Below are 27,905 nucleotides of genomic sequence, written 5' to 3'. Positions count from 1 at the left end.
TTTATATTGAGTCGTAGGAAATCCGTAACTCCGCCTATGTTGCCTCAACATAGCCGGTCCCAAGCCCGAGTAAAGGAGGAGGGTTGTGATAGGCTTGGCGAGCCAACGTAAAAAACCCAGCCACTCTTATGGAGATGAAACCCAAAAGAATTTCGTTGGGGCGTAACCCTCTTAGCGACGCGCCATACCAGAACCCGGGTGTGGTGTCAAATGGGCAAGGGCCGGGCCGTCACCCCCTAGGTGGCGCGCCGTATCTTGATCTGGATACGGTGACAAGTGAGCAAGGATCGGGTCGTCGCATCCTTAGTGGCACGCTACATCGACGCCCGGATGTAGTGGAAAATGAGCAAGGGTCTTCGCATTTGACTCGACGAGTGCGAAGGGTAAGGAAGCTAGCCGAGCCTAGGAGGATCCGCTTAGGTAGCTGGAACGTAGGGTCCTTGACAGGTAAGCTTCAAGAGCTAGTTGATACAGCGGTGAGGAGAGGTGTGGATATCCTTTGCGTCCAAGAAACCAAATGGAGGGGACAGAAGGCGAATGAGGTGGAGGATACTAGCTTCAAGCTATGGTACACGGGGACGGCTACAAACAAAAATGGGGTAGGCATCTTGATCAACAAGAGCCTCAAGTCTGGAGTGGTAAACGTCAAGAGGTGTGGGGACCGGATTATCCTGGTTAAGCTGGTATTTGGGGACTTAGTTCTCAATGTTATCAGTGCATATGCCCCGCAAGTAGCCCACAATGAGAACACCAAGAGGGAGTTCCGGGAACACCTCGAGGACTTGGTTAGGAGTGTACCGAGTGGCGAGAAGCTCTTCATAGGAGGAGACCTCAATGGCCACGTGGGTACATCTAACACAGGTTTTGAGGGGGTGCATGGCGGCTTTGGCTATGGCATTAGGAACCAAGAAGGAGAAGATGTCTTAAGCTTTGCTCTAGCCTACGACATGATCGTAGCTAACACCCTCTTTAAAAAGAGAGAATCACATCTAGTGACTTTTAGTAGTGGTCAACACTGTAGCCAGATTGATTTCATCCTCTCGAGAAGAGAAGACAGAGGTGCGTGCCTAGATTGCAAGGTGATACCTGGGGAGAGTGTTGTCCATCAGCATAAGCTTGTGGTGGCTGATTTCCGCTTTCGGATTCGTGTCCAGCGGGATAAGCGTGCCAAAGTCGCTAGAACAAAGTGGTGGAAGCTCAATGGGGAGGTTGCTCAGGCGTTTAAGGAGAGGGTTATTAAGGAGGGCCCTTGGGAGGAAGAGGGTGATGCGGACAGTATGTGGATGAAGATGGCAACTTGCATTCGTAAGGTGGCCTCAGAGGAGTTTGGAGTGTCAAGGGGAAGTAGAAGAGAAGTTAAAGACACCTGGTGGTGGAATGATGATGTCCAAAAGGCTATTAAAGAGAAGAAGGATTGTTTCCGACGCCTATACTTGAATAGGAGTGCAGACAACATAAAGAAGTACAGGATGGCGAAGAAGGCCGCAAAGCGAGCTGTGAGTGAAGCACGCGGTCGGGCGTATGAGGACCTCTACCAACGTTTAGACACGAAGGAAGGCGAAAGGGACATCTATAAGATGGCCAAGATTCGAGAGAGGAAGACGAGGGATGTTGACCAAGTCAAATGCATCAAGGACGGAGCCGGCCAACTCCTGGTGAAGGACGAGGCGATCAAGCATAGATGGCGGGAGTACTTCGACAAGCTATTCAATGGGGAGACAGAGAGCTCTACCATTGAATTCGACGACTCCTTTGATGATACCAGTAGGCGTTTTGTGCGGCGAATCCAAGAGTCTGAGGTCAAGGAAGCTTTAAAAAGGATGAAAGGAGGAAAGGCAATGGGCCCTGATTGCATCCCCATTGAGGTGTGGAGAGACCTCGGAGACATAGCGATAGTATGGCTAACTAAGCTTTTCAACCTCATTTTTCGGGCAAACAAGATGCCAGAAGAATGGAGACGGAGTATATTAGTACCAATCTTCAAAAACAAGGGGGATGTTCAGAGTTGTACTAATTATCGTGGAATTAAGCTGATGAGCCATACAATGAAGCTATGGGAGAGAGTCATTGAGCACCGCTTAAGACGAATGACAAGCGTGACCAAAAATCAGTTTGGTTTCATGCCTGGGAGGTTGACCATGGAAGCCATTTTCTTGGTAGGACAGCTTATGGAGAGATACAAGGAGCAAAAGAAGGACCTGCATATGGTGTTCATTGACTTGGAGAAGGCCTACAATAAGAAATGTCATGTGGTGGGCCTTAGAGAAACACAAAGTCCCAGCAAAGTACATTACCCTCATCAAGGACATGTACGATAATGTTATGACAAGTGTTCGAACAAGTGATGGTGACACTGATGACTTCCCGATTAAAATAGGACTGCACCAGGGGTCAGCTTTGAGCCCTTATCTTTTTGATTTGGTGATGGATGAGGTCACAAGGGATATACAAGGAGATATCCCATGGTGTATGCTCTTTGCGGATGATGTGGTGCTAGTCGATGATAGTCGGACGGGGGTCAATAGGAAGTTAGAGCTTTGGAGACAAACCTTGGAATCCAAAGGTTTTAGACTTAGTAGAACTAAAACCGAGTACATGAAGTGCGGTTTCAGTACTACTAAGCCCGAGGAGGAGGAGGAGGAGGTTAGCTTTGTTGTTGTTGTTGTTGTTGTTGTTGTTGTTGTTGTTGTTGTAGTCGTAGGAAATCCGTACTATTAAGAGAGAGTCCACATGGGAAATGTTTGGGTGAATCAACTTCACGTACACAAATCTACTATATTTGCACCCACATAAAACCGTTTCTTTAGTGGGAGAGAGACCACCTCATAATCTTAGCATAAGGGTTTAGTGCCTAATTGTCTTCAGAGCGGCAGTGCAGCTCTTTTCAGGCCGGTAGTACCGACGCCGGTAGTTCCGCCCCAGTACCGGAACTGCACCTAAATGGTCTTCTAGCGGAAGTGGGGCGGTACCGGAGCGGTACTACCGCTAGCGATAGTACCTCTATGCTACCTCTCTACCACTCGGCTGCGCGAAATTCACTTAATGGTCAGATATTGAGGCGCCCTTTAAATAGGAGTCATCCCCGACCTCGGGACTCCTCCTCCACCAAGCTATTCCTCTCTCCTCTAAATACAAGAGTTTCAAATTCCTAGATCTCCCTCCCTAGTGCTTCCCACTCTTGATTCTTTGAGGATTGGAGGAGAAGATCTTGATCTAGGGTTTCACCAAATTGAAAAGTTGATTCACCTTGTTTCCTTTGTGGATTTTGTTACTCTTAGAATTTTGGGATTCCTAGCCGGAAGGTGTTTCTTCAAGGCCTCCAATCTTGTGAGGAGATGCTTGAGGATTTGGGAAGGAGCCTCCAATTAAGTTGTGGAGTTGTGCCCTTCTCCTTGTTTGTAAGGTTTCGGCGTTCGCCCTCAAGGAAGCCAATAGTGGAACTCACCTCACCTTTGTGGTATGGTGAGTTGGAGAATAGAGTGAGCTTTTGTGGCGCATCTACCTTTGTGGTAGAGCACTCCTCCAAACGGAGACGTACACCGACCCCAATAGGTGGAACTCCGGTAAAATCTTTGTCTCCCCGTGTGATATCATTCTAGCTCCTTTACTTACTCCCAAAGCTTAATTGTTTATCTTGTGCTCCGGCTATCAAGCAAGTTTCAATTGATTATCTATTGCTTAATAATAGGGGTGATACTAGGAGTGTTCATCATTTAGACGTTTTAGTGAACCCATGTATTGATGCTTGTATCCCATAAAAGTGAAAAGAAAAAGTAAAATTTGTTAGTCGCCTATTCACCCCCCCTCTAGTCGACCATACCGATCTTTCAATTGGTATCAGAGCCAAGTCTCTTAAATAGGGCTTAACCGCCTTAAGAGTATGGCTGACGTGAGTGAGGTGGTTGGAAACAAAGCTACTATGGGCAACAAAGTGAGTATTGACGTGTTGATTAAGCTTTTGAGATATCTTAAGCCATCAATACTCATTGAGGTTAACTCCGTAGTGGCCAAGTGCCTTAAAACCAATGCTCCCACTAAATCTTATACGAACCCGAGTTGCCCAAATCCTCACCCATTGAGGAAATGGACAAACCGTGTGTGGATGCCAAAACAATAAAAGCTAAGGCTAATGCTAGTGATGTGAGAGCAAAGCATTCCCAAGGAATAGCTGGTTTGGGTCATATTGTGAGGTGTCCTCATCTCAACATTATGCATCCCCTTCCGTTTCCATGCCTCATTTTATCCCTCAAAGCCCTCCACCAAATCTAAATGCATCTAACTTTTCTAATTGGTTATTTTGTATGAGATCTTATATTTGTAGAACTTCAATTGAATTATGGAGAATCATTGAGGATGGGTACAAGCCACATGATCAAGGAAACTTAACTTCGAGAGAGTATATTGATTTTCTACTCAATGCAAGTGCATTACATATTATTTAAAAGTCTCTTCAAGTGGAGAATATTCCTCATATCCATTCGTGCACCACCGCCAAAGAAGCTTGGAATTATCTTGTCACAAACCTTGCTTTGAAGGCCAAGGTGTCACATCAAGAAGAAGAGGAAGAAGAGAGAGAGGAAGAGGAGAGTTGTCCCGAAGCAATACAATATGTTTATAATGAACATATGGCTATTGCTTCAAGAACATCTTGGGACAACAAGAAGAACTTCAAGCCAACTAATTCAAAGTATATTGCAAGCTCAAAGCCACAAAGTGAGTTGGTGATTCAAGAAGAATACTTGTCGGGAGATGATGAAGGACAAGATGATGAGGTAGTGGGAGTGGCCCTCGTTGCCATTTCCGGCTCCTCCTCACCTTCAATGTCCCTATTCAACTCCCCAAACAAAAATAAGAGCTTCACCAACAAGTGTCTCATGGCCAAAGGTAACATCGTAACTCCTTACAATAAAACAATCATGCAGCCTAGTGTATCTTTGATGAATTGTGTGGAAGAACAAGATGTGGCCAAGGTTGAGGTAAATGGCTTTGATAAGTTCATGGCTAGCAGAAAGGGAGAGACCAAGAGGTATTTTGAAGTCTTCTTAGGACAATTAGGTGAAGCCAATGCCCTTCTTGAGGAGAAAGAAGAGATCGTCATTGAGAAGGAAGGTTTTGAACGTGAAGCCGCGAATGAGATCGCGGAGCTTACTCAAGCTTTGGAAGAAGAGCAAGCAAATAGGGAAGTTATTGAGGAATCTCTTACTATGTCGCTTGCGGATGAATATTTAGCTAATATTGCAAATATTGAGGATGGCCATGCTAGACTCCTAGGAGACTTTGAGCAACTTGAAAAGGACCACAAATCCTTGAAGAGTGAGCTTAAGATACTCAAAGAGTCTCGTGATCTTCTTCAATGTTCTCTTGTGGAAGAAATGGGTTCTAATAGTCCTCCTAGTGTTAATGTTGCTTCAACAAACCCTTGTTTTGAGCATGTATATCTTGTGGAGGAGAACATTAGATTGAAAGTCCAAATTGAAAAGGGTCTAGCCACTTGCATCCAAGGGGAGAAGAACCTAAATGACCTTTTGAGCAATCAAAAGGAATCTATTGGAAAGAAAGGGCTTGGGTATGTGCTTAAGTCCAAATGCAACAACAACAAGAAGAATACCAAACCTACTCCCCAAACTAACGTTTCTTTTGTGAAGAAGGGGAGTTGGCTAAGGAGAAGCCTAAGAACAAGAAGAGTGGCAAGGCCACTTATGATAATAGTGCCGTGGATTTTAATCTCTCATATGTTCTTTGTCATGCTAATGATGTGCATGTTTATACCAAATTTGTTGGTTTTCCTTATGTATATGTTGAATGGTCTATTTGGGTTCCTAAGACCCTTGTTGCTAACAAAAGGGGATCCGTTGAAAAATGGGTTCCCAAGACCAAGACTTGATCTGGTAGGTGTTTGCTTCCGGTGGTGCATCATGGATAATTAGTAGCGGTGCTACAAATCATATGACCGGGAGCATGCAAGGATTTGGTTGTTGAGCTTAAACCTTACTCATCTAGCTACAACCAAGTTATATTTGGGGACTATTCAAATTAAAAGGTATTGAGTCTTGGCAAGGTGATAACATCTTCGGATCCTCCATTGAGAATGTTATCCTTGTTGAGACTCCTTCATTCAATTTACTTTCCATTTGTCAATAAGCACTTATGAGCTTTTCATCTTTATTTGGTTTACACCATATGACCCTTGTATGGAGCAAGACTCTTAAAATAGATTTTGTTGGATATATGGAAAATGGTTCTTATATGGTAGATTTCTCCAAGAAACCCACTAAAACCGAAACATGTCTAAACACTAAATTTGATATGGGATGGTTTTGACATTGACATTTAACCCCCATGTCAATATGAGTTCTTGCAAAGTCTTCTAAAGGAGAAACATGTGTTTGGTCTAACCAATGTGATTTTTGCCAAAAATTGTGCTTGTAGTGCTTGCATTGAAGGTAAATTACATGAGAATAGAGGCTTCCCCACAAGAATGTATTATCACTTTCAAGAGGCCCTTGGAGCTCCTTCACTTGGATCTCTTCGGTCCTCCAACTAATGGTAGTCAATGGTAGTCTTGGTTGTATGAAATATTGTTTGGTTATTGTTGATGACTATTATAGGTACACATGGGTATATTCTTGAAGTCAAGAGTGAGACCCAACAAACCTTCATCGACATCAATGAAGCCCAACGCCAATATGGTATAATATTTTGGCTATTAGAAGCGACAATGGCACCGAGTTCAAGAACTACACCTTGGATGAATTTTTGAGTGACGGGGGTATCAAACGTCAATATTCCGCTGCATTTACCCCTCAACAAAATGGTGTAGTGGAGAGAAAAAATATGACTCGTATGGATGCGGCAAGAACATTGTTGGAGGAGTTTAACTCTCCATACAACTTTTGGGCCAAAGCAATTAATATCGCATGCCATGCAACCAACCATCTTTATCTCCACAAGATCTTGAACAAGACTCCTTATGAAATTCTAGCGAGACACAAGGCCAACCTCAAGTACTTTCGGGTATTCGGTTGTAAGTGTTTCATTTTCAAGAAAGGTGTTTGTTTAGTTATGTGTGAACTTAAACTTATGAGGGCATATTTGTTGGTTATGCTTCTTACCCCCATGCTTATAGAGACAACAACAAATCCATTGGAATTATTGAAGAATCTTGTAGCATGGAGTTTGATGAGAATAATGGCTCTCATGTGGGGCAAGTTGATCTTGTTGATGTAGATGTTGAAATTCCTTCCCAAGCCATACGAAGAATGGGCATAGCTCAAATCATGCTCATTGAGGAACCCCGTGTGGAAGAAGGAGAAGAACAATGCTCTACTCAAGTGGAGCCCTCGCCTACACAAGATCCACAAGCAAACCAAGAACAAGTCCCTCATGTTGATGAACAAGTTGATCCAGGGCAAGATCAAACTCAAGATGTTGGTGATTCGTCACCAAATGATGCCCAAGATCAAGATCCTCAAGATGATCAAGTTTCCATTGAGCGTCAAGATACATCTCAAGAAGCTCTTGATCATCGTGCTATGGGGATCGCTTCACGTCTTCAACAACAAGAACACACCTTGGACAAGGTCCTAGGAAGCGTGAGGAAAGGGGTAACAACTCATATACAATTAGCTAACTTTTGTGAACATCATGCTTTTGTCTATTGTGTTATGCCTCAAAAGGTACATGAAACACTCGAAGATCCGGATTGGCTTAATGCCATGGATGAAGAATTGAACAACATCGAGCGCAACTAGTGTGGTCATTGGTTGAGAAGCCAAAGGATTAATTGCAAGAATGTCATATGGACCAAATGGATATTTAAGAACAAGCAAGATGTCCTTGGGCAAGTGACAAGGAACAAGGCAAGATTGGTGGCTCAAGGTTTCTCCCAAGTCGAGAGTATTGACTAAGTGAAACTTTCGCTCCCGTTGCTCGTCTTGAATCTATTCATATCTTGCTTGCATATGCATCACATCATAATATTACTTTGCATATGCATCACATTAAAAGTGCATTTCTCTATGGTCCACTAAATGATTTGGTGTATGTCAAAGAACCACCGGTATTTGAGAATCCTAAATTTTCTAACCACATCTATAAACTTGATAAGGCGCTCTATTGACTTATGAAAGCTCCAAATGCGTGGTATGAGCACCTTAGAGAGTTGTTAGTGGATTATGGGTTTGAAATTGGGCTAATTGATCCTACTCTTTTTACTAAGAGATTTGTTTATACGCCAACTATATGTTGATGACATTATATATATTTGGTTATTCTAACAATGCTTTGAGTGATGACTTTCTAAGCTAATAACCGATAAGTTTGAGATGTCTATGATGGGTGAATTGGAGTTCTTCCTTGGATTCAAATCAAACAATTGAGAGGACGGATTTTCATTAATCAAGCTAAATATACCAAAGACATGCTCAAGAGATTCAAGATGGATGATGCCTAGTGTGCAAGGACTCCAATGCCAAAATCAAGTTTTCTTGTTCTCGATCCCAATGGTAATATGTGGATCAAAAGGTATATTGTTTTATGATTGGATTTTTAATCTACCTTTGTGCATCTAGATCGGATATTATGTTGAGTGTGGGTGTTTGTGCAAGATGTCAATCTGCACCAAGAGATTGTCACTTAATTAGTGGCGGTCAAAAGAATGTTTTGATACTTGGTTCATACCTCAAACTTTGGATTATGGTATCCTAAAGGTTCAAGTTCAATTTTATTGGATATTCGGATTTGGATTGGGCGGGAGACAAAATGGATATGAAGTCCACATCCGGGGCTTGCCAATTTATTGGTAGGTCTTTGGTGTGTTGTCTTCTAAGAAGCAAAATCGTGTGTCTCTATCTACCTCCGAAGCCAAGTACGTCGCAGCCGCAAGTTGTTGTGCACAATTGTGATGGATGAGGCAAACCTTATTGGACTTTAGAATCACTTCTGAAAAGTGCGCCTTTTTTGTGTGACAATGGGAGTGCTATCAAGATTGTCCACAACCCCATGCAACATAGCAAGACGAAGCATATTGAGATTCGTCATCATTTCATTTGAGTGCATGTGGAACGTGGTGATATATATTGAGCTCTCATTTGTAGCCACGGGCAAGCAACTAGCGCATATTTTCATGAAGCTACTTGACGAAGCAAGATTATGTGATTTGAGGTGTGAGCTAAATATCATAAGATTCAAATAATGTGGTATGATGAACTTGCACACCTACCCACGGTTGACATTTATCTTGTTTTGGTGTAGGCATGAATGTAGCATAGCTCTATTCATGGGCAAATGCTACTTCTACTATGCATAAATTGTTTTATTTATTTTGTGCTTAATTGTGAGTTTTGATTCTTGAGCCCAAGATTTTTATCTTCGAGGTGTCAAGATCATATTTGCTCAAACATGGTGGCTAAGGCCACCACCTCCTCATGTGAGGAGTTGGTTTTTATTTGGAATTTATTGCATATCTAGTCAAGCATGACACTATATGATTATCTATGGAAAAACACTCATAGTTGGTTTTAAATTTGCATCTTGCAATTTGAGTGTGTATTGCCATATTATATCCTTTGTGAGCATCTTATCCTATGCATTTAATCTTACCTTGAAACCATCTATTCTCAAAGCACAAGTTCCTTGTTTTGAAACTAGGAGGTTCCGCCATTCCAGGGCGATGGTACAACCACCCTTCACAGGACGGTACAACCACCGACAGTGGATTTCTAAAGAGTGAATGGGCTGGGGCTGGTCGAGTGGGAGTTTTCTTCCTTCTCCATCCGTGCCCCCAACCATATAGTTCCTCCACTCCCTTCTTTGGCGAACTCCCCAATCTAATGCTTGGATCCACCGGTTATCCGGTCCTCTCAAACATCTATTCCACGGGAACCGTTTCCCTTCATCTCCTCTATCATGAAAACGGGTAATTTTCTCATTTTCTCTAGGGTTGATGCCCTAGGTGTTTTTGTGAGCAATGTGCCATGTCTATTGGTAGAATCTAGTCATGGAGTAGCTTTGTTTCCGGGAGTTTGTGTGCTTATCTATTCACTCGTATCTATAGATCTTTCACAGGTGCTAGCTCAAGCAAAGCTATGGAAAGAAAGTGACCAAGAAAAGAGAGATCTTTAGAAATAAAGAAGCATGCCGAGTCAAGGTTTAGTTTTGAAGGTGACTTCGGTCATTGTGATGATATTGTTCTTAAGATGCCACATAGAGCCCCAAGCAAGAATGAGAGTTTGTTTGGCAAGATAGAAAGGAAGATGAAGAAAGTGTTTTGTTTCCAACAAGAATGCAAAGATCATCCATTTCAATCAAAAGAATATGTTGAGAGCAATCAATATGGGTGTTGCGAATCAATTTTTACACCCTTGAAGAATGGAAATCAATTCATGAAGTTTGAGATGAAGATGAAGTTTTCCACCTCAACCTCCACCTCAACCTCAGTAATGTGCTTAATGTTCACTTTGTGATATCCTTTGTGACTTTTATGACTGGCTATATCTCATATGTGCTTTATATCTATATCATGTCTTGCTAATCATGTATGGAGACGTTTTCAGTTTTACCTTTGTAGAATTTGCTCTGTCACATGATCTATTTGGTAAAGGTATGTCCTTGGTGGGATTGTTTGTGAGACATGGTTAACTTCTATATGCATGAGTCTTAATAGCTTAAGTCATTTGGTGTTATCATGCTTTACTCTATACCTATGACTTGCTATGCTTTTATGATCTATTCTTTCATGCATATTTGCTCCATGCCTACATCATGTCTTACTAATCTTGTGTTGAGATGTTGTCAATTTTTGCCCTTATAGAATTGCTCCATCACAAGATCTCATTGCAAAAGGTATGATTTCAATTGTTGGATTTATCTAACCCATTATGCTTCATGGAAGCATTGTTCTATATATTGTTGGATAAGTCCATGTAGGGTTCATTCACGTTTGTATGCCTCTTGAAGGTATGCTCTATATCTTGTATGAATGATCCCTTACATATCTTTGTGAAGCTCTCATTGAAATATCCTTAATCAGTTGCAATTGAGTTGTTGGTTTATAAAATCTAGGGGGAGCGTTGATCCTAGAGTATGTGCACTTTGCATTCCAAAAGAAAATTGAAATGGTGCATATATCTAGGGGGAGCCCGTCTATATTTTATATCCCTTTGCCTTAAGCTTTATTGTTATATCTTATTGCAAATCGTTGTGTTGTCATCAAACACCGAAAAGGGAGAGATTGAAAGAGCATTTCGATCCCTAAGTGTTTTGGTGTTAATGACAACATGACTCGTGGACTAACCGTGTGCTCGAGTGTTTCAGATGTGAGATCAAATGGCACAAGACGGTTCGTTGCCCTCAAAAAGGAAAGAAGCGTAGAAGGATTTACTGCTTTTTATTTATATTGAGTCATAGGAAATCCGTACTATTAAGAGGGAGTCCACATGGGAAAGGTTTGGGTGAATCAACTTCACGTACACAAATCTACTATATTTGCACCCACATAAAGCCGTTTCTTTAGTGGGAGAGAGACCACCTCATAATCTTAGCATAAGGGTTAGTGCCTAATTGTCTTCAGAGCGGCAGTGCAGCTCTTTCCAGGCCGGTAGTACCGGGGCCGGTAGTTCCGCCCCAGTACCGGAACCGCACCTAAACGGTCTTCTAGCGGTAGTGGGGCGGTACCGGAACGGTACTACCGCTGGCGGTAGTACCTCTATGCTACCTCTCTACCACCCGGCTGCGCGAAATTCACTTAACGGTCAGATTTCGAGGCGCCCTTTAAATAGGAGTCGTCCCCTACCTCGGGACTCCTCCTCGATCAAGCTATTCCTCTCTCCCCTAAATACAAGAGCTTCAAATTCCTAGATCTCCCTCCCTAGTGCTTCCCCACTCTTGATTCTTTGAGGATTGGAGGGGAAGATCTTGATTTAGGGTTTCACCAAATTGAAAAGTTGATTCCCCTTGTTTCCTTTGTGGATTTTGTTACTCTTGGAATTTTGAGATCCCTAACCGAAAGGTGTCTCTTCAAGGCCTCCAATCTTGTGAAGAGGTGCTTGAGGATTCGGGAAGGAGCTTCCAATTAAGTTGTGGAGTTGTGTCCTTCTCCTTGTTTGTAAGGGTTCGGCGTTCGTCCTCAAAGAAGCCACTAGTGGAACTCACCTCACCTTTGTGGTATGGTGAGTTGGATAATAGAGTGAGCCTTTGTGGCGCCTCTACCTTTGTGGTAGAGCACTCCTCCAAACAAAAACGTACACCGACCCCAATAGTTGGAACTCCGGTGTAATCTTCGTCTTCCCGTGTGGTATCATTCTTGCCCTTTATTTACTCGCAAAGTTTAATTGTTTATCTTGTGCTTCGGCTATCAAGCAAGTTTCAATTGATTATCTAATGCTTGTGCTCGTGTTTCGGCTATTGCATGATACTAGGGGTGTTCATCATTTAGACGTTTTAGTGAACCCATGTATTGATGCTTGTATCCCATAAAAGTGAAACGAAAAAGTAAAATTTGTTAGTCGCTTATTCAACCCCCACTTCTAGTCGACCATACCGATCTTTCAGAGTGGAATGACATCTAAATAATAATCCAACGGCTCCGATTCGTCTACTGAGATTTAAGCATTTTGCTTAAAAATATGACGACTGAGATATAACCACATCCTAAAGATTATCATCTTCTCTAAATTCAGAAACACTGGAAATCCCGAAGGAGCTGTTTGATAGGCTTGGATTTTAGGAGATAATAATCCCTAGATATCTCCACACAACATTTCATTTTTGTATCAATTGAAAACTTTTAAATAAAAATGCACTACTGTCAAATATGCCTTATTGTTCTTGATGTTTAACTGATTGATGATGAATGGGTGTATATGATCCCGGCATTGCAATCTTTGTGTCGTGGCATATAGTTTCTTTGAGAAACTAGTCTATGAGGGCAAGAGCATGCCAGTCCTCGGTGAACAAATAGGAAGCAACATGTCTCCTAAACATGTTTTCTTTGCCTTTTGCTTTTTGTTTTGCGGGGAGCATGAACACACGGTCTTTCGACAGGGGCGCACTCACAGTCACAGAGAGTCAGAGGGCAGGGAAACAACCGGCCATAATAGCCGAAGGTTATTTGCACTTCTTGATAGTAATTACAAAGTGACAGGGTTCGTCTTGACTGAGCTTTTATTCCATATGACTTATTTACAGCCCCAACATGTTTCCTAAACACTACTATGCACTATACACACGCCGCATATGAAAGAATAATCACCTGACAGTACGTGTGAGTCACGAGGCGTGGCACCAGATGCCAACACTTTTTTATGTACACAATCTAATCAAATGAAATGAACATCCATCGGCGTGCACCGTGGTTACTTAAACACACACTCAAACCAGAGCATCAGGGCGTACCTAACCCACCTACGTGATCATCAATTCGTATTTCGTCATACGCTAGAGCTCGCTAGCTCCGCTAATGATCCGCTCCGACTCCTTGGCGATCATCTCCGTGAACTCGTCGTCGGTGGCCTTGAGCATGTCCGGCAGCGGCAGCACGACGCCAGCCTCAACCGCGGCACGATGCCTGGGCGCGATCCGCTTCTCCAAGCTAAAGGTAAAGTACTGGGGGAACGCCTTGACGTCCTCCACCCCGCCGCCCATCTCCTCCACAAGGTACTTGAACTTGGGCTTGAAGTTCCTCTCCACGTTAAACGTGAACAGCGCGGGGCAGCGGACCACCATGGCCACGGCGTCCTCCCTCGGCATCCCGAGCCCGTCCCGGAGGAACTCGAGCTTGGGCGCCATGGTGCGCTCCACGCTGGACACCAGCAGCACCGGGTCCTGGAACGCCAGCGCGCGCGCGTCGCGGAAGCCCAGGCGGCGGAGGTAGAGGAGCGCCGGGGTCAGCTGGTCGCGCACGCTGCAGGCCAGCACGCGCGGGCACTTGACGAGCACGCGGCGGTAGGCGGATTCGGGGACGCCGAGGCCGGTGGTGAGGAAGGCGAGCACCGGGGCCAGGTCGTGGCGCACGGAGGAGGTGAGGATCGAGGGGCACATGCCGAAGACGCGGCCCAGATCCTTGAACTGGAGCCCGCCGCGGGTTTGGAGGAAGGTGACGATGGAGTGGATGGACTCCGGGGACGCGTCGCGGAGGGACGGGTTGAGGGTTAGGGCGCGGCCGTAGTCCACGCCCATGAGCTCCAGGCTCAGGATCTTGTCCCGGGTGTGAGAAGGGAGCTCCGGTAGGTGCAGCGGCGTCAGCGCCGCCTCCCCCGCTGTCATCGTTGGCACGGTGGTCGCGGCGGCGGCGGCGGCGGCGGCGGGAGAGGGCTTGGTGGAGTGGTGGGGCTTGGCGACGGGGAGGGAGGTGGAGGCGTAGAAGCTGCAGAGCGGCATTGTTACGGCCGCCCGAGGCTTCTTCCTCCCGAGCTTATTTGTGTTTGTTTGGTTTGAGAGATGAAAGTTGGAGGAGGAAGACGATGATGGAGGTGGGGTGCGAAGTGGCATCTCATCCACTTTTCTATCTGATCGTTGGTGATGACCTGGCAGTCTGAGTGCTCCTCATTGGGTGGTCAGATTTTGATTCGGAAAGAGACCACTGACTAGCGCAAAAAGAAATACTGATTATTTCCTTAGAGCACAGCAAAAGGCGGAAAATGCTGGGATATTATATATTTTTCACCATATCGATGTGATTACAGGCCCAGTAAATTTGACCAAATTCTAGCTAGTAAGAATATTGATATCCAACAAAGCCATGTAGTACAGAATTCTTATCCTCAGGTCACTAAGTTTTTTTATATTTCACTTCTGTACCAGGCCTTTCACGAAAATTGTAAATACTGGTTATAAGTTTAACCTGGAGTAAAGTTATATATAATTCACTTGCACAATGCTGCAAATGTTCCTTTTGGACTTTGGACTCAGGCTAATGACGAGTTGAATCGACTCTTCCGGGATACATACAATAATAACTGGAACAACACAAGTCACATGGGGACGACAATCTACAGTCTAACTAAAATGGATTATTACTTGGTTTTCTTCCGTCTTCCGGGATGATGATGTCCGATGTCGAAACTAATTTATGAAGGATAAAGCAAGCACTGCATGTAAATAATAATGCACCAGTCTGGAACTTGGCCTAAATGCCATTCATGTGTTGCTGGAGAAGCAGGTGAAATTAGCCAGCTGGGTAAGAAGGAGATCACTCAACATTTCCCATGGCTTCTGCTCGCTGAAGTCTTTCTCACCAGCTTCCGGTTAGAAGCTACCTGATCATCCTGCGCGGCGCAATGTAAAGACTTCCATAAGGATATTGGTGCACAAGGAAACAAGCTGTGAGTAGTTGAAGTCCACAAATCGTGCTGGTATAGTACTTAGGCCATCCAGATATCAAAATGAAGTGCAGACTATTAACCTGAGGTTTTCAAATATGGAAAAAGGCTACCAACTTGCATTTTTTTCATGGTGAACTCAGAATGAGTGCCAAGAAGAAAAAAAGGAGTATTGAGTGCAAAGAACTTACCATGTATAGGGAGGCCGCAGAATCAGACTGCATTAATTGAGTTTGAGAATGTCCAAGAGATTGGACCGTATCAAGGGCATCTACTGTTAGCTGCCAACCAGAAAGCGCTGAACTACTTGAGCTGGAACCAGCAGCGTAACAGCGAGCTGCTGCAACAATTCCATTTACCCATGGACAGTGACTGTTGTGATGCTTAACAGGATCAAAATCTGGAAGACCTGGCTCATAGTCATTTTCTCCATTCGTTGCTCCTGGAAACAAATTATAGATTATCTATATGAGAAAAGCACATGTAATTGAGCAGGAAGAACAAGCACATAAGAAATCACGGGTGTAATACATGATAAAAGCATGTGTATAGGAGCACATTCATTTCAGTCAGAATAGAGGATGCTAAAACGAAACCACCCATATGAGATCAATATCACCTGTGCTGAAAAGTCTAGCAGGATGCTACTTGCTCACAAGCAAATCATTTAAAGTAGCTTAAAACTTCAAACGAATCCTTCTTCGAGGTCAACCTCCAAAGCTAAATCAAATTTTGAGCAAATTTTTTAACTAGCAAGTCAATTAAGCGGGATCCCACACGCATCCCTAGTTTAATACGAAAAACATAATATGAACACAGAAATAGTGCAAAAACACTAACGAAATATCATTTAGGCTATGTGCAGTAGGAAAAGGAAGACTTGATGATATTACCTAATCCATTCTGATCATAACCTGACCCCATTAACACATCTTCGGTACTCAGTACTTTGCCGGCCTGTGTCACTTCCTCTTTAGATGCATCAAAACCGGTATGCATCCCAGCATTGCAAGAAAGAGAAGGATGCATGCTACTTTCATGGCCAAGGACATGACCTATCCTTTTTCCACTCTCACCAGAATCAGCTTTGTTAGAACCATAAATTTTCGATCCACTGTCAGCACGGCCTACTGAAAGGAACACTATATCTTGGCTGTCACCATGAGGTTCTTCCCGATCAACTTCTTCGGGTACAAACTCATCCATCGATCCAGGTCCTGGAACTGATTCACCAGTATGACCCATAGTCTCAGTAAGGTCAGTAATAGGTTCTGCATCGCCTACACCACTCTCAGTTCTTTGAACAGAAGCATCAATTCCATGAATTTCAGCCTCATGACTAGCACCCATGCCAACACTCCCACCACTTATTCCTAAGCTAAGTTGATCCCTTGCAAAGGTAGGAGCTGTGTCTACATTAAAGACCTCCTCCCCTTCATTTGTACTGCTTCCTCCTATCTCCCTCCCATCACTACCAGCAGTAGGTTGTGCACAAGCACTTTGCTGTGCTTGGTTGCTATAGTTGAGATCTAAGGCATCATTCATGTCAATATTCCTGTGTGCACTAGATGAAGGCATATTAACATCATTACCAGCATCAGGATGGTACTCAACACTGTCCATAGAATCTTCATCAGCACTGCGAACATCCATGGCGATAACAGAAGACGCTCTCATAGAATCTCTAGCAGATGGATGTTCAGCGGGGGCTATACCAAGAGCTCTAGAGCAACCGTGTCTACCAGCATCTACATCAGGGTCAAAGCAGAAGTTTCTACTAGGGCCAGCTCCAGAAGAAGATGGAAGATTGACATCAAAAAAGTTGAACCCACGGGACTTTTTCTTCTGGGCATTTGAATCTTGCACTTCATCATCAACTTCTTCACCATCACGATCGACCACAGTTCCTTCTATGCTGTCAGCATGTTGAAGCCCATCATGTGGCTTGTCAGCAGTGCTCCCACCTTCCTCAAGGTTACGCTTCCGTGAGCTTGGACCCCGAGACTCATATGATGTTGCACGATCACCAACTTCACTTCCAGCAGGCTGTGCAATCATCAGATCTCTTCCCATTCCACCATTAAAACACTCAGATGCAACAGGCATTGCAGATTGAATTGGTGGTCGTCCTCCAGCCATCGTTAAGTCAAGGTCTAAGCCAGCATTTAATAACGATTTCCCCTCAGAAGTTGCTGCTTCATCACGCCCTACCGCTTGATCTCTTTCCATCCCATCATTAACCCATTCATTGATTCCACTGGCTGCACTAATTCCACGTGTCAGTGCTAATCCTTTGCCTGTTTCTGGTGCAACAATGTCATTTGGACTAAAACGAGTAGGACGTGACACGGATCTGAAGTCCCAGATCCTGACTGTAGATCCACACAGGTTACAATCCAATAAAGGTGATCTCATGCTGCATCCAGAATCTCTGAGGGGCCTTTTGCCCTTTCCCTTATCTTTCTTGGCTGATGCAGAGAATGAACTTTTCTGATGTTCAGCATGGCGGGGATAGAATGTTTCATCTGGTTCATTTGAGACTGCATTTTTAGCTGAATGGGTTGAATTTTCTTCACAGTCCTGAACATTTGGAAGCCACCTAGGCTCCCACCCACAAAGGCTGATAAGCTTCTGTGCCTAGAAAGTACAACAGAAACAACACTTCAACTAAAGAAAGGTACAAGTACGGAAGCCATTGAATAATAATATAGCAGTGTCACAAGTAAAAAAATATCACAGGCATGTATGAGAAACATAACAACATACTTGTGAATAGCCACAAGAGGAATCTTGATGTATGTCAACTCCTAGTGTACTCTCAGCTTTGTGACCCAGCTCCCCAGGTAAAAAGGTATTCGATTGGGATAGTAGGCAGTTAATCTGAGCGGCTCTGGTCAGCCTCATGTTCTCAATTGCAGATGGAGCAATCACAGGAAGAGAGAGAAACTGCAGAAGTCCATCACAGCGATCCTTAAAACCTCCAATAAGGGCTGATTGTGTAAAGTGGAGCTGCATCAAGCTATCAGCACAGCAATTGCCTCTCCAGGGACAACTATTCTGGTGTGATGCATCAAGCTGCTCGGCAAAGGCTTCTCCAACATTTGCAACTAATAAAAAAACACAGAAAGAAAGGTTTCACAGCCGAACAAAATTCAGTTTGCAAAGGGAGACAACCAACAATATTTTTCATAACAAAACCAGTTACTTCTCAAACTAATATAGTTCCAACATGAGATTACCAACTTTGAACGTACCTTCAGCTGGGGACCAGGATGTCAGTGCACTGAATATAAGATGTGCACTGCATGATTCACATTCAATTTTGTCCGTGTCAACATTCACCCAGCCTCTTTGAGCACAAGCCAATGAACTAGCAGCCTGCAAAAGTTAACTTACGCTTAATTTATGATAGCAGGAGTAGAAAATTTTCTTAAATATTCCATTACCACAGTTTATTTTGAACCTAATAGAAACCATCAAAATGTCAATTAGAATGCGCAAAGGAAGCAGCAAGAATGACCTTGACAAAAATTTAGGTAAAGCCGATCAAGTAAAAAGTATCATAAGTGATATCACAGAGGAAAAGTTTGACTGTGCGTATAGATTTATGTTACCTAACCTGATTATATTTATCACAAATTTAAATATAAAATGCAAAATTAACACCTTCACAGTTCACAGCATTCACCAGTTGTATCTTATTACTTACTACCTCTGTTCCTAAATATAAGATGTTCTAGATTTGTCCTAAGTCAAAATTCTTAAAGTTTGACCAAGTTTATATAAAAAATATACCAATACCTACAATATCAAATAAGTATACTACGAAGATATATATCATAACGGATTAAAAAATTAATTTAGAGTCATAGATGTTGGTACATTTTTCTATGAACTTGATCAAACATTAAGAAGTGTGACTTAGGACAAACTAGAACATTTTATATTGAGGAATGGAGGAAGTACAAGTTACAACATTGTAATATTGTTACAAACAAGAAAGAAAAAATGACCTTCGGCTTAGAATCCCAAGTTGAAGGCTTAAATGTTGCCAGTCGACGAAGTAAGTCTCCACGCTCCCATGGTCTACATGATGGTGCAGAATCCAAAGCAGTTCCGGCAGCATCAACAGTATGAGCAGGCCCATTGAGATGTGGTGCAACATGTGATGAGGAATCAACCCTGGAAACTTGCTTACTACCCAACCAATCAATGCTGGTGATATTAACTTGCATAGCAGGTGATGAGGCACCAGCAGAACTGAGAAATCAAAAGAGGTTTAAGTACAAGCAATTGAAATTACAAATTTAAGACAAGAATGTCAACAAAATATCATGGAAGTATTCTAAATTCATAGTTTCATACTGAAGCAATTTTTAGCAAGCAGGTCTATGAAAAAACTTATAAACCGCCCCTCAGAACATATATGTGAGTAATAAAGCCTTCACTGTCCAAGAACATCATAATGTTTTGCATCATCCTATTCCAATGGCACAGTTCATCAATTTGTCCGAGATCTACGGAGGCAACCAGCCAACCACCATTAGACAGCACAAATTGTATGGTTCGCAGCCAGGGACAGATCATCTTATGCAGAAGGCGCTGCAATAAGTTCATGGTCAAGATGCTCAGGACTCAGCCAAAACCCATGTTCAAGGTGGTAGCAGTATCTCTTTGATGCGTGATACGGTTAGTTATGTCTCTTCCATTTGTTACTCGTGGTAATTTCCCTATATGGCTGTAGATATTTGTAAGGTGCTACCAGGTTTTCGCCCTGTTGCTTGTAATTAAGCCACCAAATATCGCCAGCTTACACCTAACAATAATACATCCCACAGGAAAGTGACAACTTGATGGCTGACTGGCTGTACATCATCCGGTCGCCCCCCTTCAGCCCAATTGTTTAATCGAACATTTATGCACAGTCTGCCTACGCTCCCTGCGAACACCACCTCCAATCCTATCCTATGCTAGGTCTCTGTACAATCGTGCCCCGCCAAATATAAATCCAGCTTTCGCTTTGATTCGCCGGCCACTGCCGCGGCGAATCTACAACCAAAAGGAGGGGGGCCATAAAGCGACGGAGACCGTACCTGGCGACCGGGGTGGGCGGCGGCGACGACGACCGGGCGACGGCAAACGGCGGCTCGAACGCCGCTCCCGACGAGCTCCTCACCTCCTCCCGCATCTCCCCTCCGCTCTCTCTCTCTCTCTCTCTCTCTCGCTCACTTGCCTGGGCGAAAATGGGGAAAAGAATCCGCGACGGCGACGCGCAGAGCGAATTAACGCGATTCCGCCGATCGATCATCATCCCGGCCTCACGCCGTCAACATCACGGCCCGTTGAACTTAAAGCCCATCTCACATAGGCTGCAAACGGCCCTATACCGTGGGCCGAAAGATATGCAATGGGCCTGATTTAGGGCTGTATTCTTACAGTCTTTTGCTTATGGTGACCCATGGGCTCTTCCACCTGCAGTCTATGTTCGCTCAGAAAAAAGAACTGCTTTCTATGTTCTTCTCTTCCGGTTCCCCTTCTCCGATCTCTCTCGTCCGTGACTCCGATCCCGTGGCGCTTGGCCCGGACTCCGGCGAGCTGACAGTGCTTGTGCGGCGAGCTCGCGGGCGGGATGGAAGAGGCAAGCACCTCGGCTAACGGAGGCTCCGCCGCGGGCGGCGGGCGCTCCTTCCCGCCGGCGAGATCGGGAGGTAAGCCAGGTTTGACGACGGGCTCGCTTCGATTCGGTAGCTTATGAGCTGTGTGGTACTTGCTTCTGGGTGAGGAGGTGGTTCCATATGCTAGGGTTTGTAGTTTTCTACGAGCGTGCGAAATTTGGGCAAGAAATTCCTCTTAGCTTCCGTTGATTTACCTCAACGTGTTACTGTTACGGCAGTCTCTGTACCTATAAAACCTATTTGTTGGTTCGAGCGTCATCCGAGGTATGGCATTGTATGTTAGTGTATTACATTCAAAGCTTTCACAAGGAATTTTGCAAGCGCCTTACATGGAATGGGATTAATCGAGGGATGAAATGCTCTCATCGTGATCTGAGTGAAATGGAATGTCGGTGCACTATCATGCGGCTTCGTTGTATTAAGTTGATTTAGAAATGCGACAAAGGGTGTTTTTTATTAGACAATACACTTACAGATTTTTCCCCACTGATGCCATCTATGTTGATCCTGTCTGTTTCACACAGTATTCTATAAGTTCACCCAGCAAGATCTTCCAGCTTGGAAACCGGCAATGACACCAGGATGTGTAAGCTGGGACTGAACCTAAATTTAGTTTTTCTACAGATGGTATTGTGCATTGCTTAGTGACTTATATGATAGTACTTCCACTGTTTCAGGTGATAACTATTTTCTTGTTGATCGGAATTACTTTTGTACCTGTTGGGCTAGTTTGTCTTCAAGCTTCAAACAGTGTAATTGCTTAGCTTTCTGTCATTTAACTGCTGAATTTCTGTTAGTTTGGACGTCATGCTAAATGCGCACTTCCCTATTCTGGGTGTGCAGGTTGCGGAAATAGTTCACCGCTATGATATTGACTGTGTACCTGATGCTTACAGAAGAAATAAGCAGGCTTATATTAAAGATAGCTTGATTTCTAAGAAATGTATTCAAAAAGTGAAGGTAATTTGTTATCAAATATAACCAGACCTTGTTTTTCTTATTTACTTCACTGCTGACTACATCTTGAAGATATTTCTCTCATTATCTGTATAACTGAAATTTTCTGACCATAGTTTGGCACTTTGAGATTACATCAGGCAAATGTTATAGTTTTTCTTGTCCTATCTTCCTAATATTCCTATTACTTATTTATTACTTCTTCATAAAAACTTAAAATGATAAGTGTCTATTTACAGGTTCAATATCATATGAAAGCTCCAATTTATGTGTATTATGAACTTGACAACTTTTATCAGAATCATCGTAGGTAATGATCCTATTTAATTTACTGGACGATATATCTATGTTGGAAAAAGATACCCTGTGCCGTGTCTTGCTGAACAAAGCAATATGTCCGTGCGAAACAGGTATGTCAAAAGTAGAAGTGATAAGCAACTACGCCATGGGATGAAATACACGGATAGCTCATGCGGTCCTCTAGAAAGGAACAATGGCCTTCCGATTGTTCCTTGTGGATTGATTGCCTGGAGCTTGTTCAATGATACTTTTGGTTTTACCCGCGGATCCATTGGAATAATGGTTGATAGGAAAAATATTTCATGGAGAAGTGATCGGGAACACAAATTTGGCAAGGATGTTTATCCTTTCAACTTTCAGAATGGATCCTTAATTGGAGGAGGGAAACTTGACCCTGATATACCAGTGAGTACTTCTGTATCTCAAATGTTGTTGGTTGCTCGTGCAATAGTTAAATCTCTTTTTCCCAATAGCAGATAAGTTACTATGCTGCTAGTTTTCCTTGTATGTTAGCTAAATAACTTTGTCCTTTTGCCAGCTGAGCAATCAGGAAGATCTTATTGTGTGGATGCGTGCTGCTGCTCTTCCCCAATTCCGAAAGCTCTATGGTGTCATTGAAGATGATCTACAAGCTGATGAAACCATTGACATCCACATAACAAATAATTATAATACCTACAGTTTTGGTGGAAAGAAAAGCCTAGTTCTTACAACGTCAACTTGGCTAGGTGGCAAGAATGACTTTCTTGGATATGCATATCTTGTCACCGGTTCAGCGAGCATTTTCTTGTCCATTCTATTTGCTCTGATTCATGTGAAAATTCCAAGGTAATTAGTGAGACGAATTCGTCCATATTTCTCTCAGCGTGTGTTGTCCAAATGTCATGAATGATTTGAATTATCGTGTGCAACTATCGTCTACTTCGCACATATTTGTCTTAGAGCATGTTGTCCAAATGCGATGAATGCTACTTCTTGGTTTATTTTTTTCATAACAACCTTGCTCTTATGCACACCAGTGTGCAGCACTGCACATGCCAGTAAGCAAAACCTTCTTTTGTATGTTCGATTGCAGGCGTATATGCAGATTCTATACAATATAGTTGTTGATTGGCTTGATTTATTTCTCACAGTTTGATGAATTTGCAGGCCACATGGTGATGCTGCTTACCTATCTTGGAGCCGGAAAAGCAGCAATTAGCTGAGGTTGTTTGTCTAAGGTACATGCTTGATGCGCCCTATTATTACTCTTGTAAAACTTAAAATGGCCTTTCTCCTGCAACAACATATGGTTAGAGGCAATGTTCCAAGTCCTTTGCCATGCACCTGGCAGGTAGAACCCGGGGGTTTCCATTCTTCTGAAAGAACGCAACCAGCTCGTGCTTCGAAACAGAACTGGCAAAGTAGCAGCTTCAGGTTCAGGTTCATCCACATGCTTGGATACTGAAACGTTCGTTGACTTCTGAGGATAGTTGGCCGTGGTTGACGGACATGTTCGTGCAATGTAGGCTTGCGCCCTGACGCATCTTCCAAGAAGAGTACTGTCATATGGATTGATATTTGTAAAGTGGTGTACGGTGATCACGATGTTGTTAGGTAAAAGAAAAAACGGTCCCTTGGTGCTGTAACTTGTATATGGATGTCTTTCATTTCACACAGGAAGCAAAGCATAGACTACCGCATACCGCATACGCCCTTTGTCTTCGAGAAGGCCGTGTAACCGACCTACTCACGCCCGATCCCGCACGCGTTTCTTCAAGAACTCCATTAGAATCTTTGGCGTCCAGTCACAGCGAGTGTTTAGCTTAGGATCACCAAAGTCACATCACTGCCGCCGCCCAAGCAACTGCGAAGACGAAAGCTGGTCTCAATGGGGTCCGGCGTTCTGTGCTACAGTATCTTCTGATCCGTACAGCGCTTCAACTCCAGCAAGACAGATTCTTTTATCCTGACTCGCGGTCTACGCCAAGGAGATCCTTTGTCGCCTTACTTGTTTCTGCTGTGTTCTGAAGGACTTTCGGCAGAATTACGCCATGCTGAGAATCTGGGCAAGGAAGGGTGTTCGTGTCTGTACGGTGACTAACTTGCTATTTGTGGATGATTCACTAATCCTTATGGACGCAGATGGGACAAATGCAACGTGTCTCAAACGCATCTTGGACGATTATTGCACTGCTTCGGGTCAGCTTGTTAGTGTTGACAAATCGAGCATCTCTTTTAGCCCGAACACAGATGTTATTCAAAGGCAGAAAGTCTGCCAAACGCTTGATATCCTGACAGAGGCTCTTTCCGACAAGTATCTCAGCCTACCACCGATTGTTGGTGCTGACCGCTCGGACTATTTCCAATTCCTCGTTGATCGAGTGAAGAAACGCACGATGGGGTGGAAGGAAAAGATGCTCTCGGCAGGAGGTAAAGAGATGCTCCTTAAATCGGTTGCCCAAGCTATTCCATCATACGCGACGTCTGTTTTTAAAATCCCAAAGCAAATTTGTAAAGGGATCTCTGACACTATGTCGCGTTACTGGTGGGGTGATGAAAAAAACCGGAGGAGGATGCACTGGTTCGCCTGGTGGAAGATGTGTGTCCCTAAAGCCAAGGGAGGCATGGGTTTTCGAGACATTATATGTTACAACCAAGCAATGTTAGCCAAGCAAGTGTGGCACCTTATTGCGGAACCGAATTCTTTCTATGCTACTGTTTTGCGAGCCAAATATTATCCGGATGGAGATCTCCTTAACGCCCAGCTGAAGAAGGGCTCTTCCTTCACATGGCAGAGCATTATGTCAGGCCTACAAACTTCCAAACTTGGGCATGTTTGGCGGATTGCAAATGGAGAGAAGATTGACATAAGGGAGGATGCATGGATTCCCAATACCCCATCCAGGCGAGTCATCTCTCACCGCACTGTCCAAGGTTAGTGAACTAATTAATCCTGCAACTGGAGATTGGGATGTTGACCTGGTTAATCAAACCTTCTGTGGAGTTGATGTGCAGCGTATTCTTTCCATCCCTCTATCCAGTCGCATTGATGAGGATTTTGTTGCCTGGAACCTGACCGAATCCGGCACGTTTTCAGTTAAATCAGCGTATCATGCTGATTGGATGCATGTTCATGGCCAGAAGTTGTAACGCACAGGTAATATGGAGTCATCTACTACCCACCCGGCCTGGAAAACTTTGTGGAAGCTCCGGGTACCTGCAAAAGTTAAAAAAATTGCCTGTTTAAACACTACATGGTGCTCTGCCCTGCCGAGTTGTTCTTGCTAATCGTCATATGAAGATCAGTGGCCAATGTCCCCTTTGCATCTCGAGGGCCAAGGACATCTTCCATATACTGTTCAAGTGCCCTCGGGCGGCTGAAATTTGGAGTCTACTCGAGTGCCAGCAATTCATCTCCGAGGCGTGTGAGTATGAGCGGGCAGGTTCAGCGGTTCTTGAATTTCTGTTATGCTCTTCGTTCCGCTCGGGGCCTGTTCCTGATAATTTCCGTGAATTGGTGGTCACCGCCTGCTGGTACTTGTGGTGGGAACGGCGCAAGATAGTTCATGATGAACCTGTCCAGACTCCGGCCCAGTCCGCGTTCGCCATCAGAGCCTTATCGGCGAATTTCTATGCCGCATCCCCATGCAATGCTGGACCAAAAAAGCATGGATGGCAAAAACCTCCGACAGACTGGGTAAAGCTTAATGTTGATGCGGCCTTTGATGTGGATTCGCTCCGTGCTACCACGGGAGCAGTCATCCGAGATCACCATGGTAATTTTATCTCGGCCACCATCTGGAAGACGGACCTTGTTGCGGATGTGGAGGCTGCCGAGGCTCATGCTGTCCGTATCGGCCTGGAGCTCGCTGTTCTTACTGGATGTTCCCGAGTTAGCATTAATTCTGACTCAATGGACGTTGTCGAAGTTCTCAGGTCGGGAACTCAGCCGATGGGCGCTGCTGCAGCGATATATGAAGATTGCTTCAGTCTGATGGATGATCTGGCTCGCTTTGAGATAAGCCATTGTTGCCGGGATCCAATTCGGTTGCTCACGAACTGGCGCAATTAGCCAATTATAATCCTGTTAATTCTTGGTTTACCTCCCCCCTCCTAGCATAGTACCTCTACTCCTTAACGATGTAACCATTGTTTCCATGAAATAAAAGAGGTCTTTGCTGTTAAAAAAAGAAGCTTCTGATCCGTACAGAAAAGGCCCCAAAAATCCAAACATACACGGCCGACGCGCAAAGCTTCAAGCTCACATCGGCCGCAGACGACAGTCACACGCCAACAAATAGATGCCTGGTACCGCTGCTGATCTTCCTGACGATGCTTCTCCCGATAGACCGGAGGTGTGACGTGACACTCGATCAGGCTTTTTAATTAGCCATCGTGATAAGATCGGAAGCTCACGTCGATCGCTTGCTCTCCATCGGGCGGCGTCCTTTTCGGCGGGCCTGCAGGTCACTCAATTTGCTTGCTGCTGCATATATGTCTGAGGCTTCGATCAGGCTTAATTAGGACGTACGGAGTATATATGTAGAACAATCACTTCGCTCAATTTGCTTGCTGCTGCATGCTTTCATGCAGATTTGCATTAATTGCCCTACTTATGCTGCAGAACCGCAGTCTTATACTGTACGTATTAGCTTGTCCGGAGACTGCTGCAACTTGCATTTGCATCGCATCTCTGTAGTCTGTGCTACTACCGACAGGGAGGGCGTACGCTCGCAACACACGTAGGACAAGCTCGGCGGTGCATATGCTGATACAGTGTTCAGAATCGGCACTGTTCGTCCACCTCCTTATCATGCATGCATATGCATATGCTTGCTACGTACCTGCAGCTGCTGATGCTCATACAGTTGTTCTGGTGAAGCAGCAGCACTCCGTACGAAACGATCGATGGCCTGTACCTGTACGTAAAGCGTGGCACGGCCCTGCAGAATGTTTCAAGATGTCGGCGTCGACTAATTTGTTGGGTGCTACTGCTGCAATGCGTTTGTGATGTGATTTTAGTGCGATAGCTCGTCTTCGCTCAAGTTTTCCTTCGGCTGTTTCGGACGGATGTTGAGTTTCTTGTGGGTCAGTACTGCATGTCACTGCATAATTTCGCCTAAGACCTCTCCTCTGATTAAATGATTTTTACAACAATGTTGGAGGATCGAAATCTTTGGGATTTTTTCCTCCGTTGGTCGTCTGTAGGATTGATTTTTTTTAATGATTCATTTGTACTACAGTACATTTTATAGAAAACTTTCCTCAGGCTCCAACCTCTTGAAGGATATATTTTATCTCTCCTTCGGTATAAATTTTGGTGAAATGAAACAAATTTTGGTGCAATAAAAAATCTTTAGGCCAGTTTCAAATGGACATGACATTTCAATCTCGTGTTTTCCCTATATTGCGTTTTCTTAATCCCGTAAATCAAAAGGCCAAATGAAAAAGGGGATCGAATCGACTCAGGACTAGAACATTGTAAGAAACGCTGGGAACATTTGGTGTCTGTTTTTTGAAAATATCGTCATGGGCCTGAGAAGACCAACACGTGTCTAACGGCAGCCAAGGGCAACTTGACAAGTGGCATGAAGCTTGACCAATCAGAAGCGGGCCGGCATATATATCCCCTATTTGCTTGTATTAATCCTAGCTTAGTACGATGCCAAATCCC

General features: G+C 44.0%; 3 protein-coding genes and 1 pseudogene across 3 annotated transcripts; 2 read left to right on the top strand and 2 right to left on the bottom strand.

Moving 5' to 3' along the window:
- Positions 1-50: 50 nt before the first annotated feature.
- On the top strand, positions 51-7,751 carry LOC100827823 (annotated as a pseudogene).
- A 5,324-nt stretch (positions 7,752-13,075) lies between these two features.
- On the bottom strand, positions 13,076-14,500 carry LOC100829532 (transcription termination factor MTEF1, chloroplastic). The gene has a single exon (XM_003558103.4). It carries the CDS (start codon positions 14,485-14,487, stop codon positions 13,435-13,437), a length of 1,053 nt encoding a protein of 350 aa, XP_003558151.2. The 5' UTR covers positions 14,488-14,500; the 3' UTR covers positions 13,076-13,434.
- A 191-nt stretch (positions 14,501-14,691) lies between these two features.
- LOC100825445 lies at positions 14,692-20,598 on the bottom strand. The gene is made up of 7 exons (XM_003558090.4): positions 20,411-20,598; positions 19,331-19,577; positions 18,572-18,695; positions 18,084-18,424; positions 16,211-17,954; positions 15,509-15,759; positions 14,692-15,263 (listed from the first exon to the last, which is right to left on the bottom strand). Exons 1-7 carry the CDS (start codon positions 20,503-20,505, stop codon positions 15,192-15,194), a joined length of 2,874 nt encoding a protein of 957 aa, XP_003558138.3. The 5' UTR covers positions 20,506-20,598; the 3' UTR covers positions 14,692-15,191.
- A 71-nt stretch (positions 20,599-20,669) lies between these two features.
- On the top strand, positions 20,670-23,938 carry LOC100827813 (putative ALA-interacting subunit 2). Its single transcript, XM_003558097.4, has 9 exons — positions 20,670-21,025; positions 21,517-21,578; positions 21,670-21,744; positions 21,836-21,952; positions 22,189-22,259; positions 22,360-22,654; positions 22,788-23,077; positions 23,399-23,469; positions 23,583-23,938. Exons 1-8 carry the CDS (start codon positions 20,947-20,949, stop codon positions 23,448-23,450), a joined length of 1,041 nt encoding a protein of 346 aa, XP_003558145.1. The 5' UTR covers positions 20,670-20,946; the 3' UTR covers positions 23,451-23,469; positions 23,583-23,938.
- Positions 23,939-27,905: the final 3,967 nt, after the last annotated feature.

This window comes from Brachypodium distachyon, chromosome 1 (assembly GCF_000005505.3).
Source record: "Brachypodium distachyon strain Bd21 chromosome 1, Brachypodium_distachyon_v3.0, whole genome shotgun sequence".
Lineage (NCBI taxonomy): Eukaryota > Viridiplantae > Streptophyta > Magnoliopsida > Poales > Poaceae > Brachypodium > Brachypodium distachyon.
The sequence above is the reverse complement of the archived record's forward strand: the minus strand, read 5'-3'. Positions and strand labels throughout refer to the sequence as shown.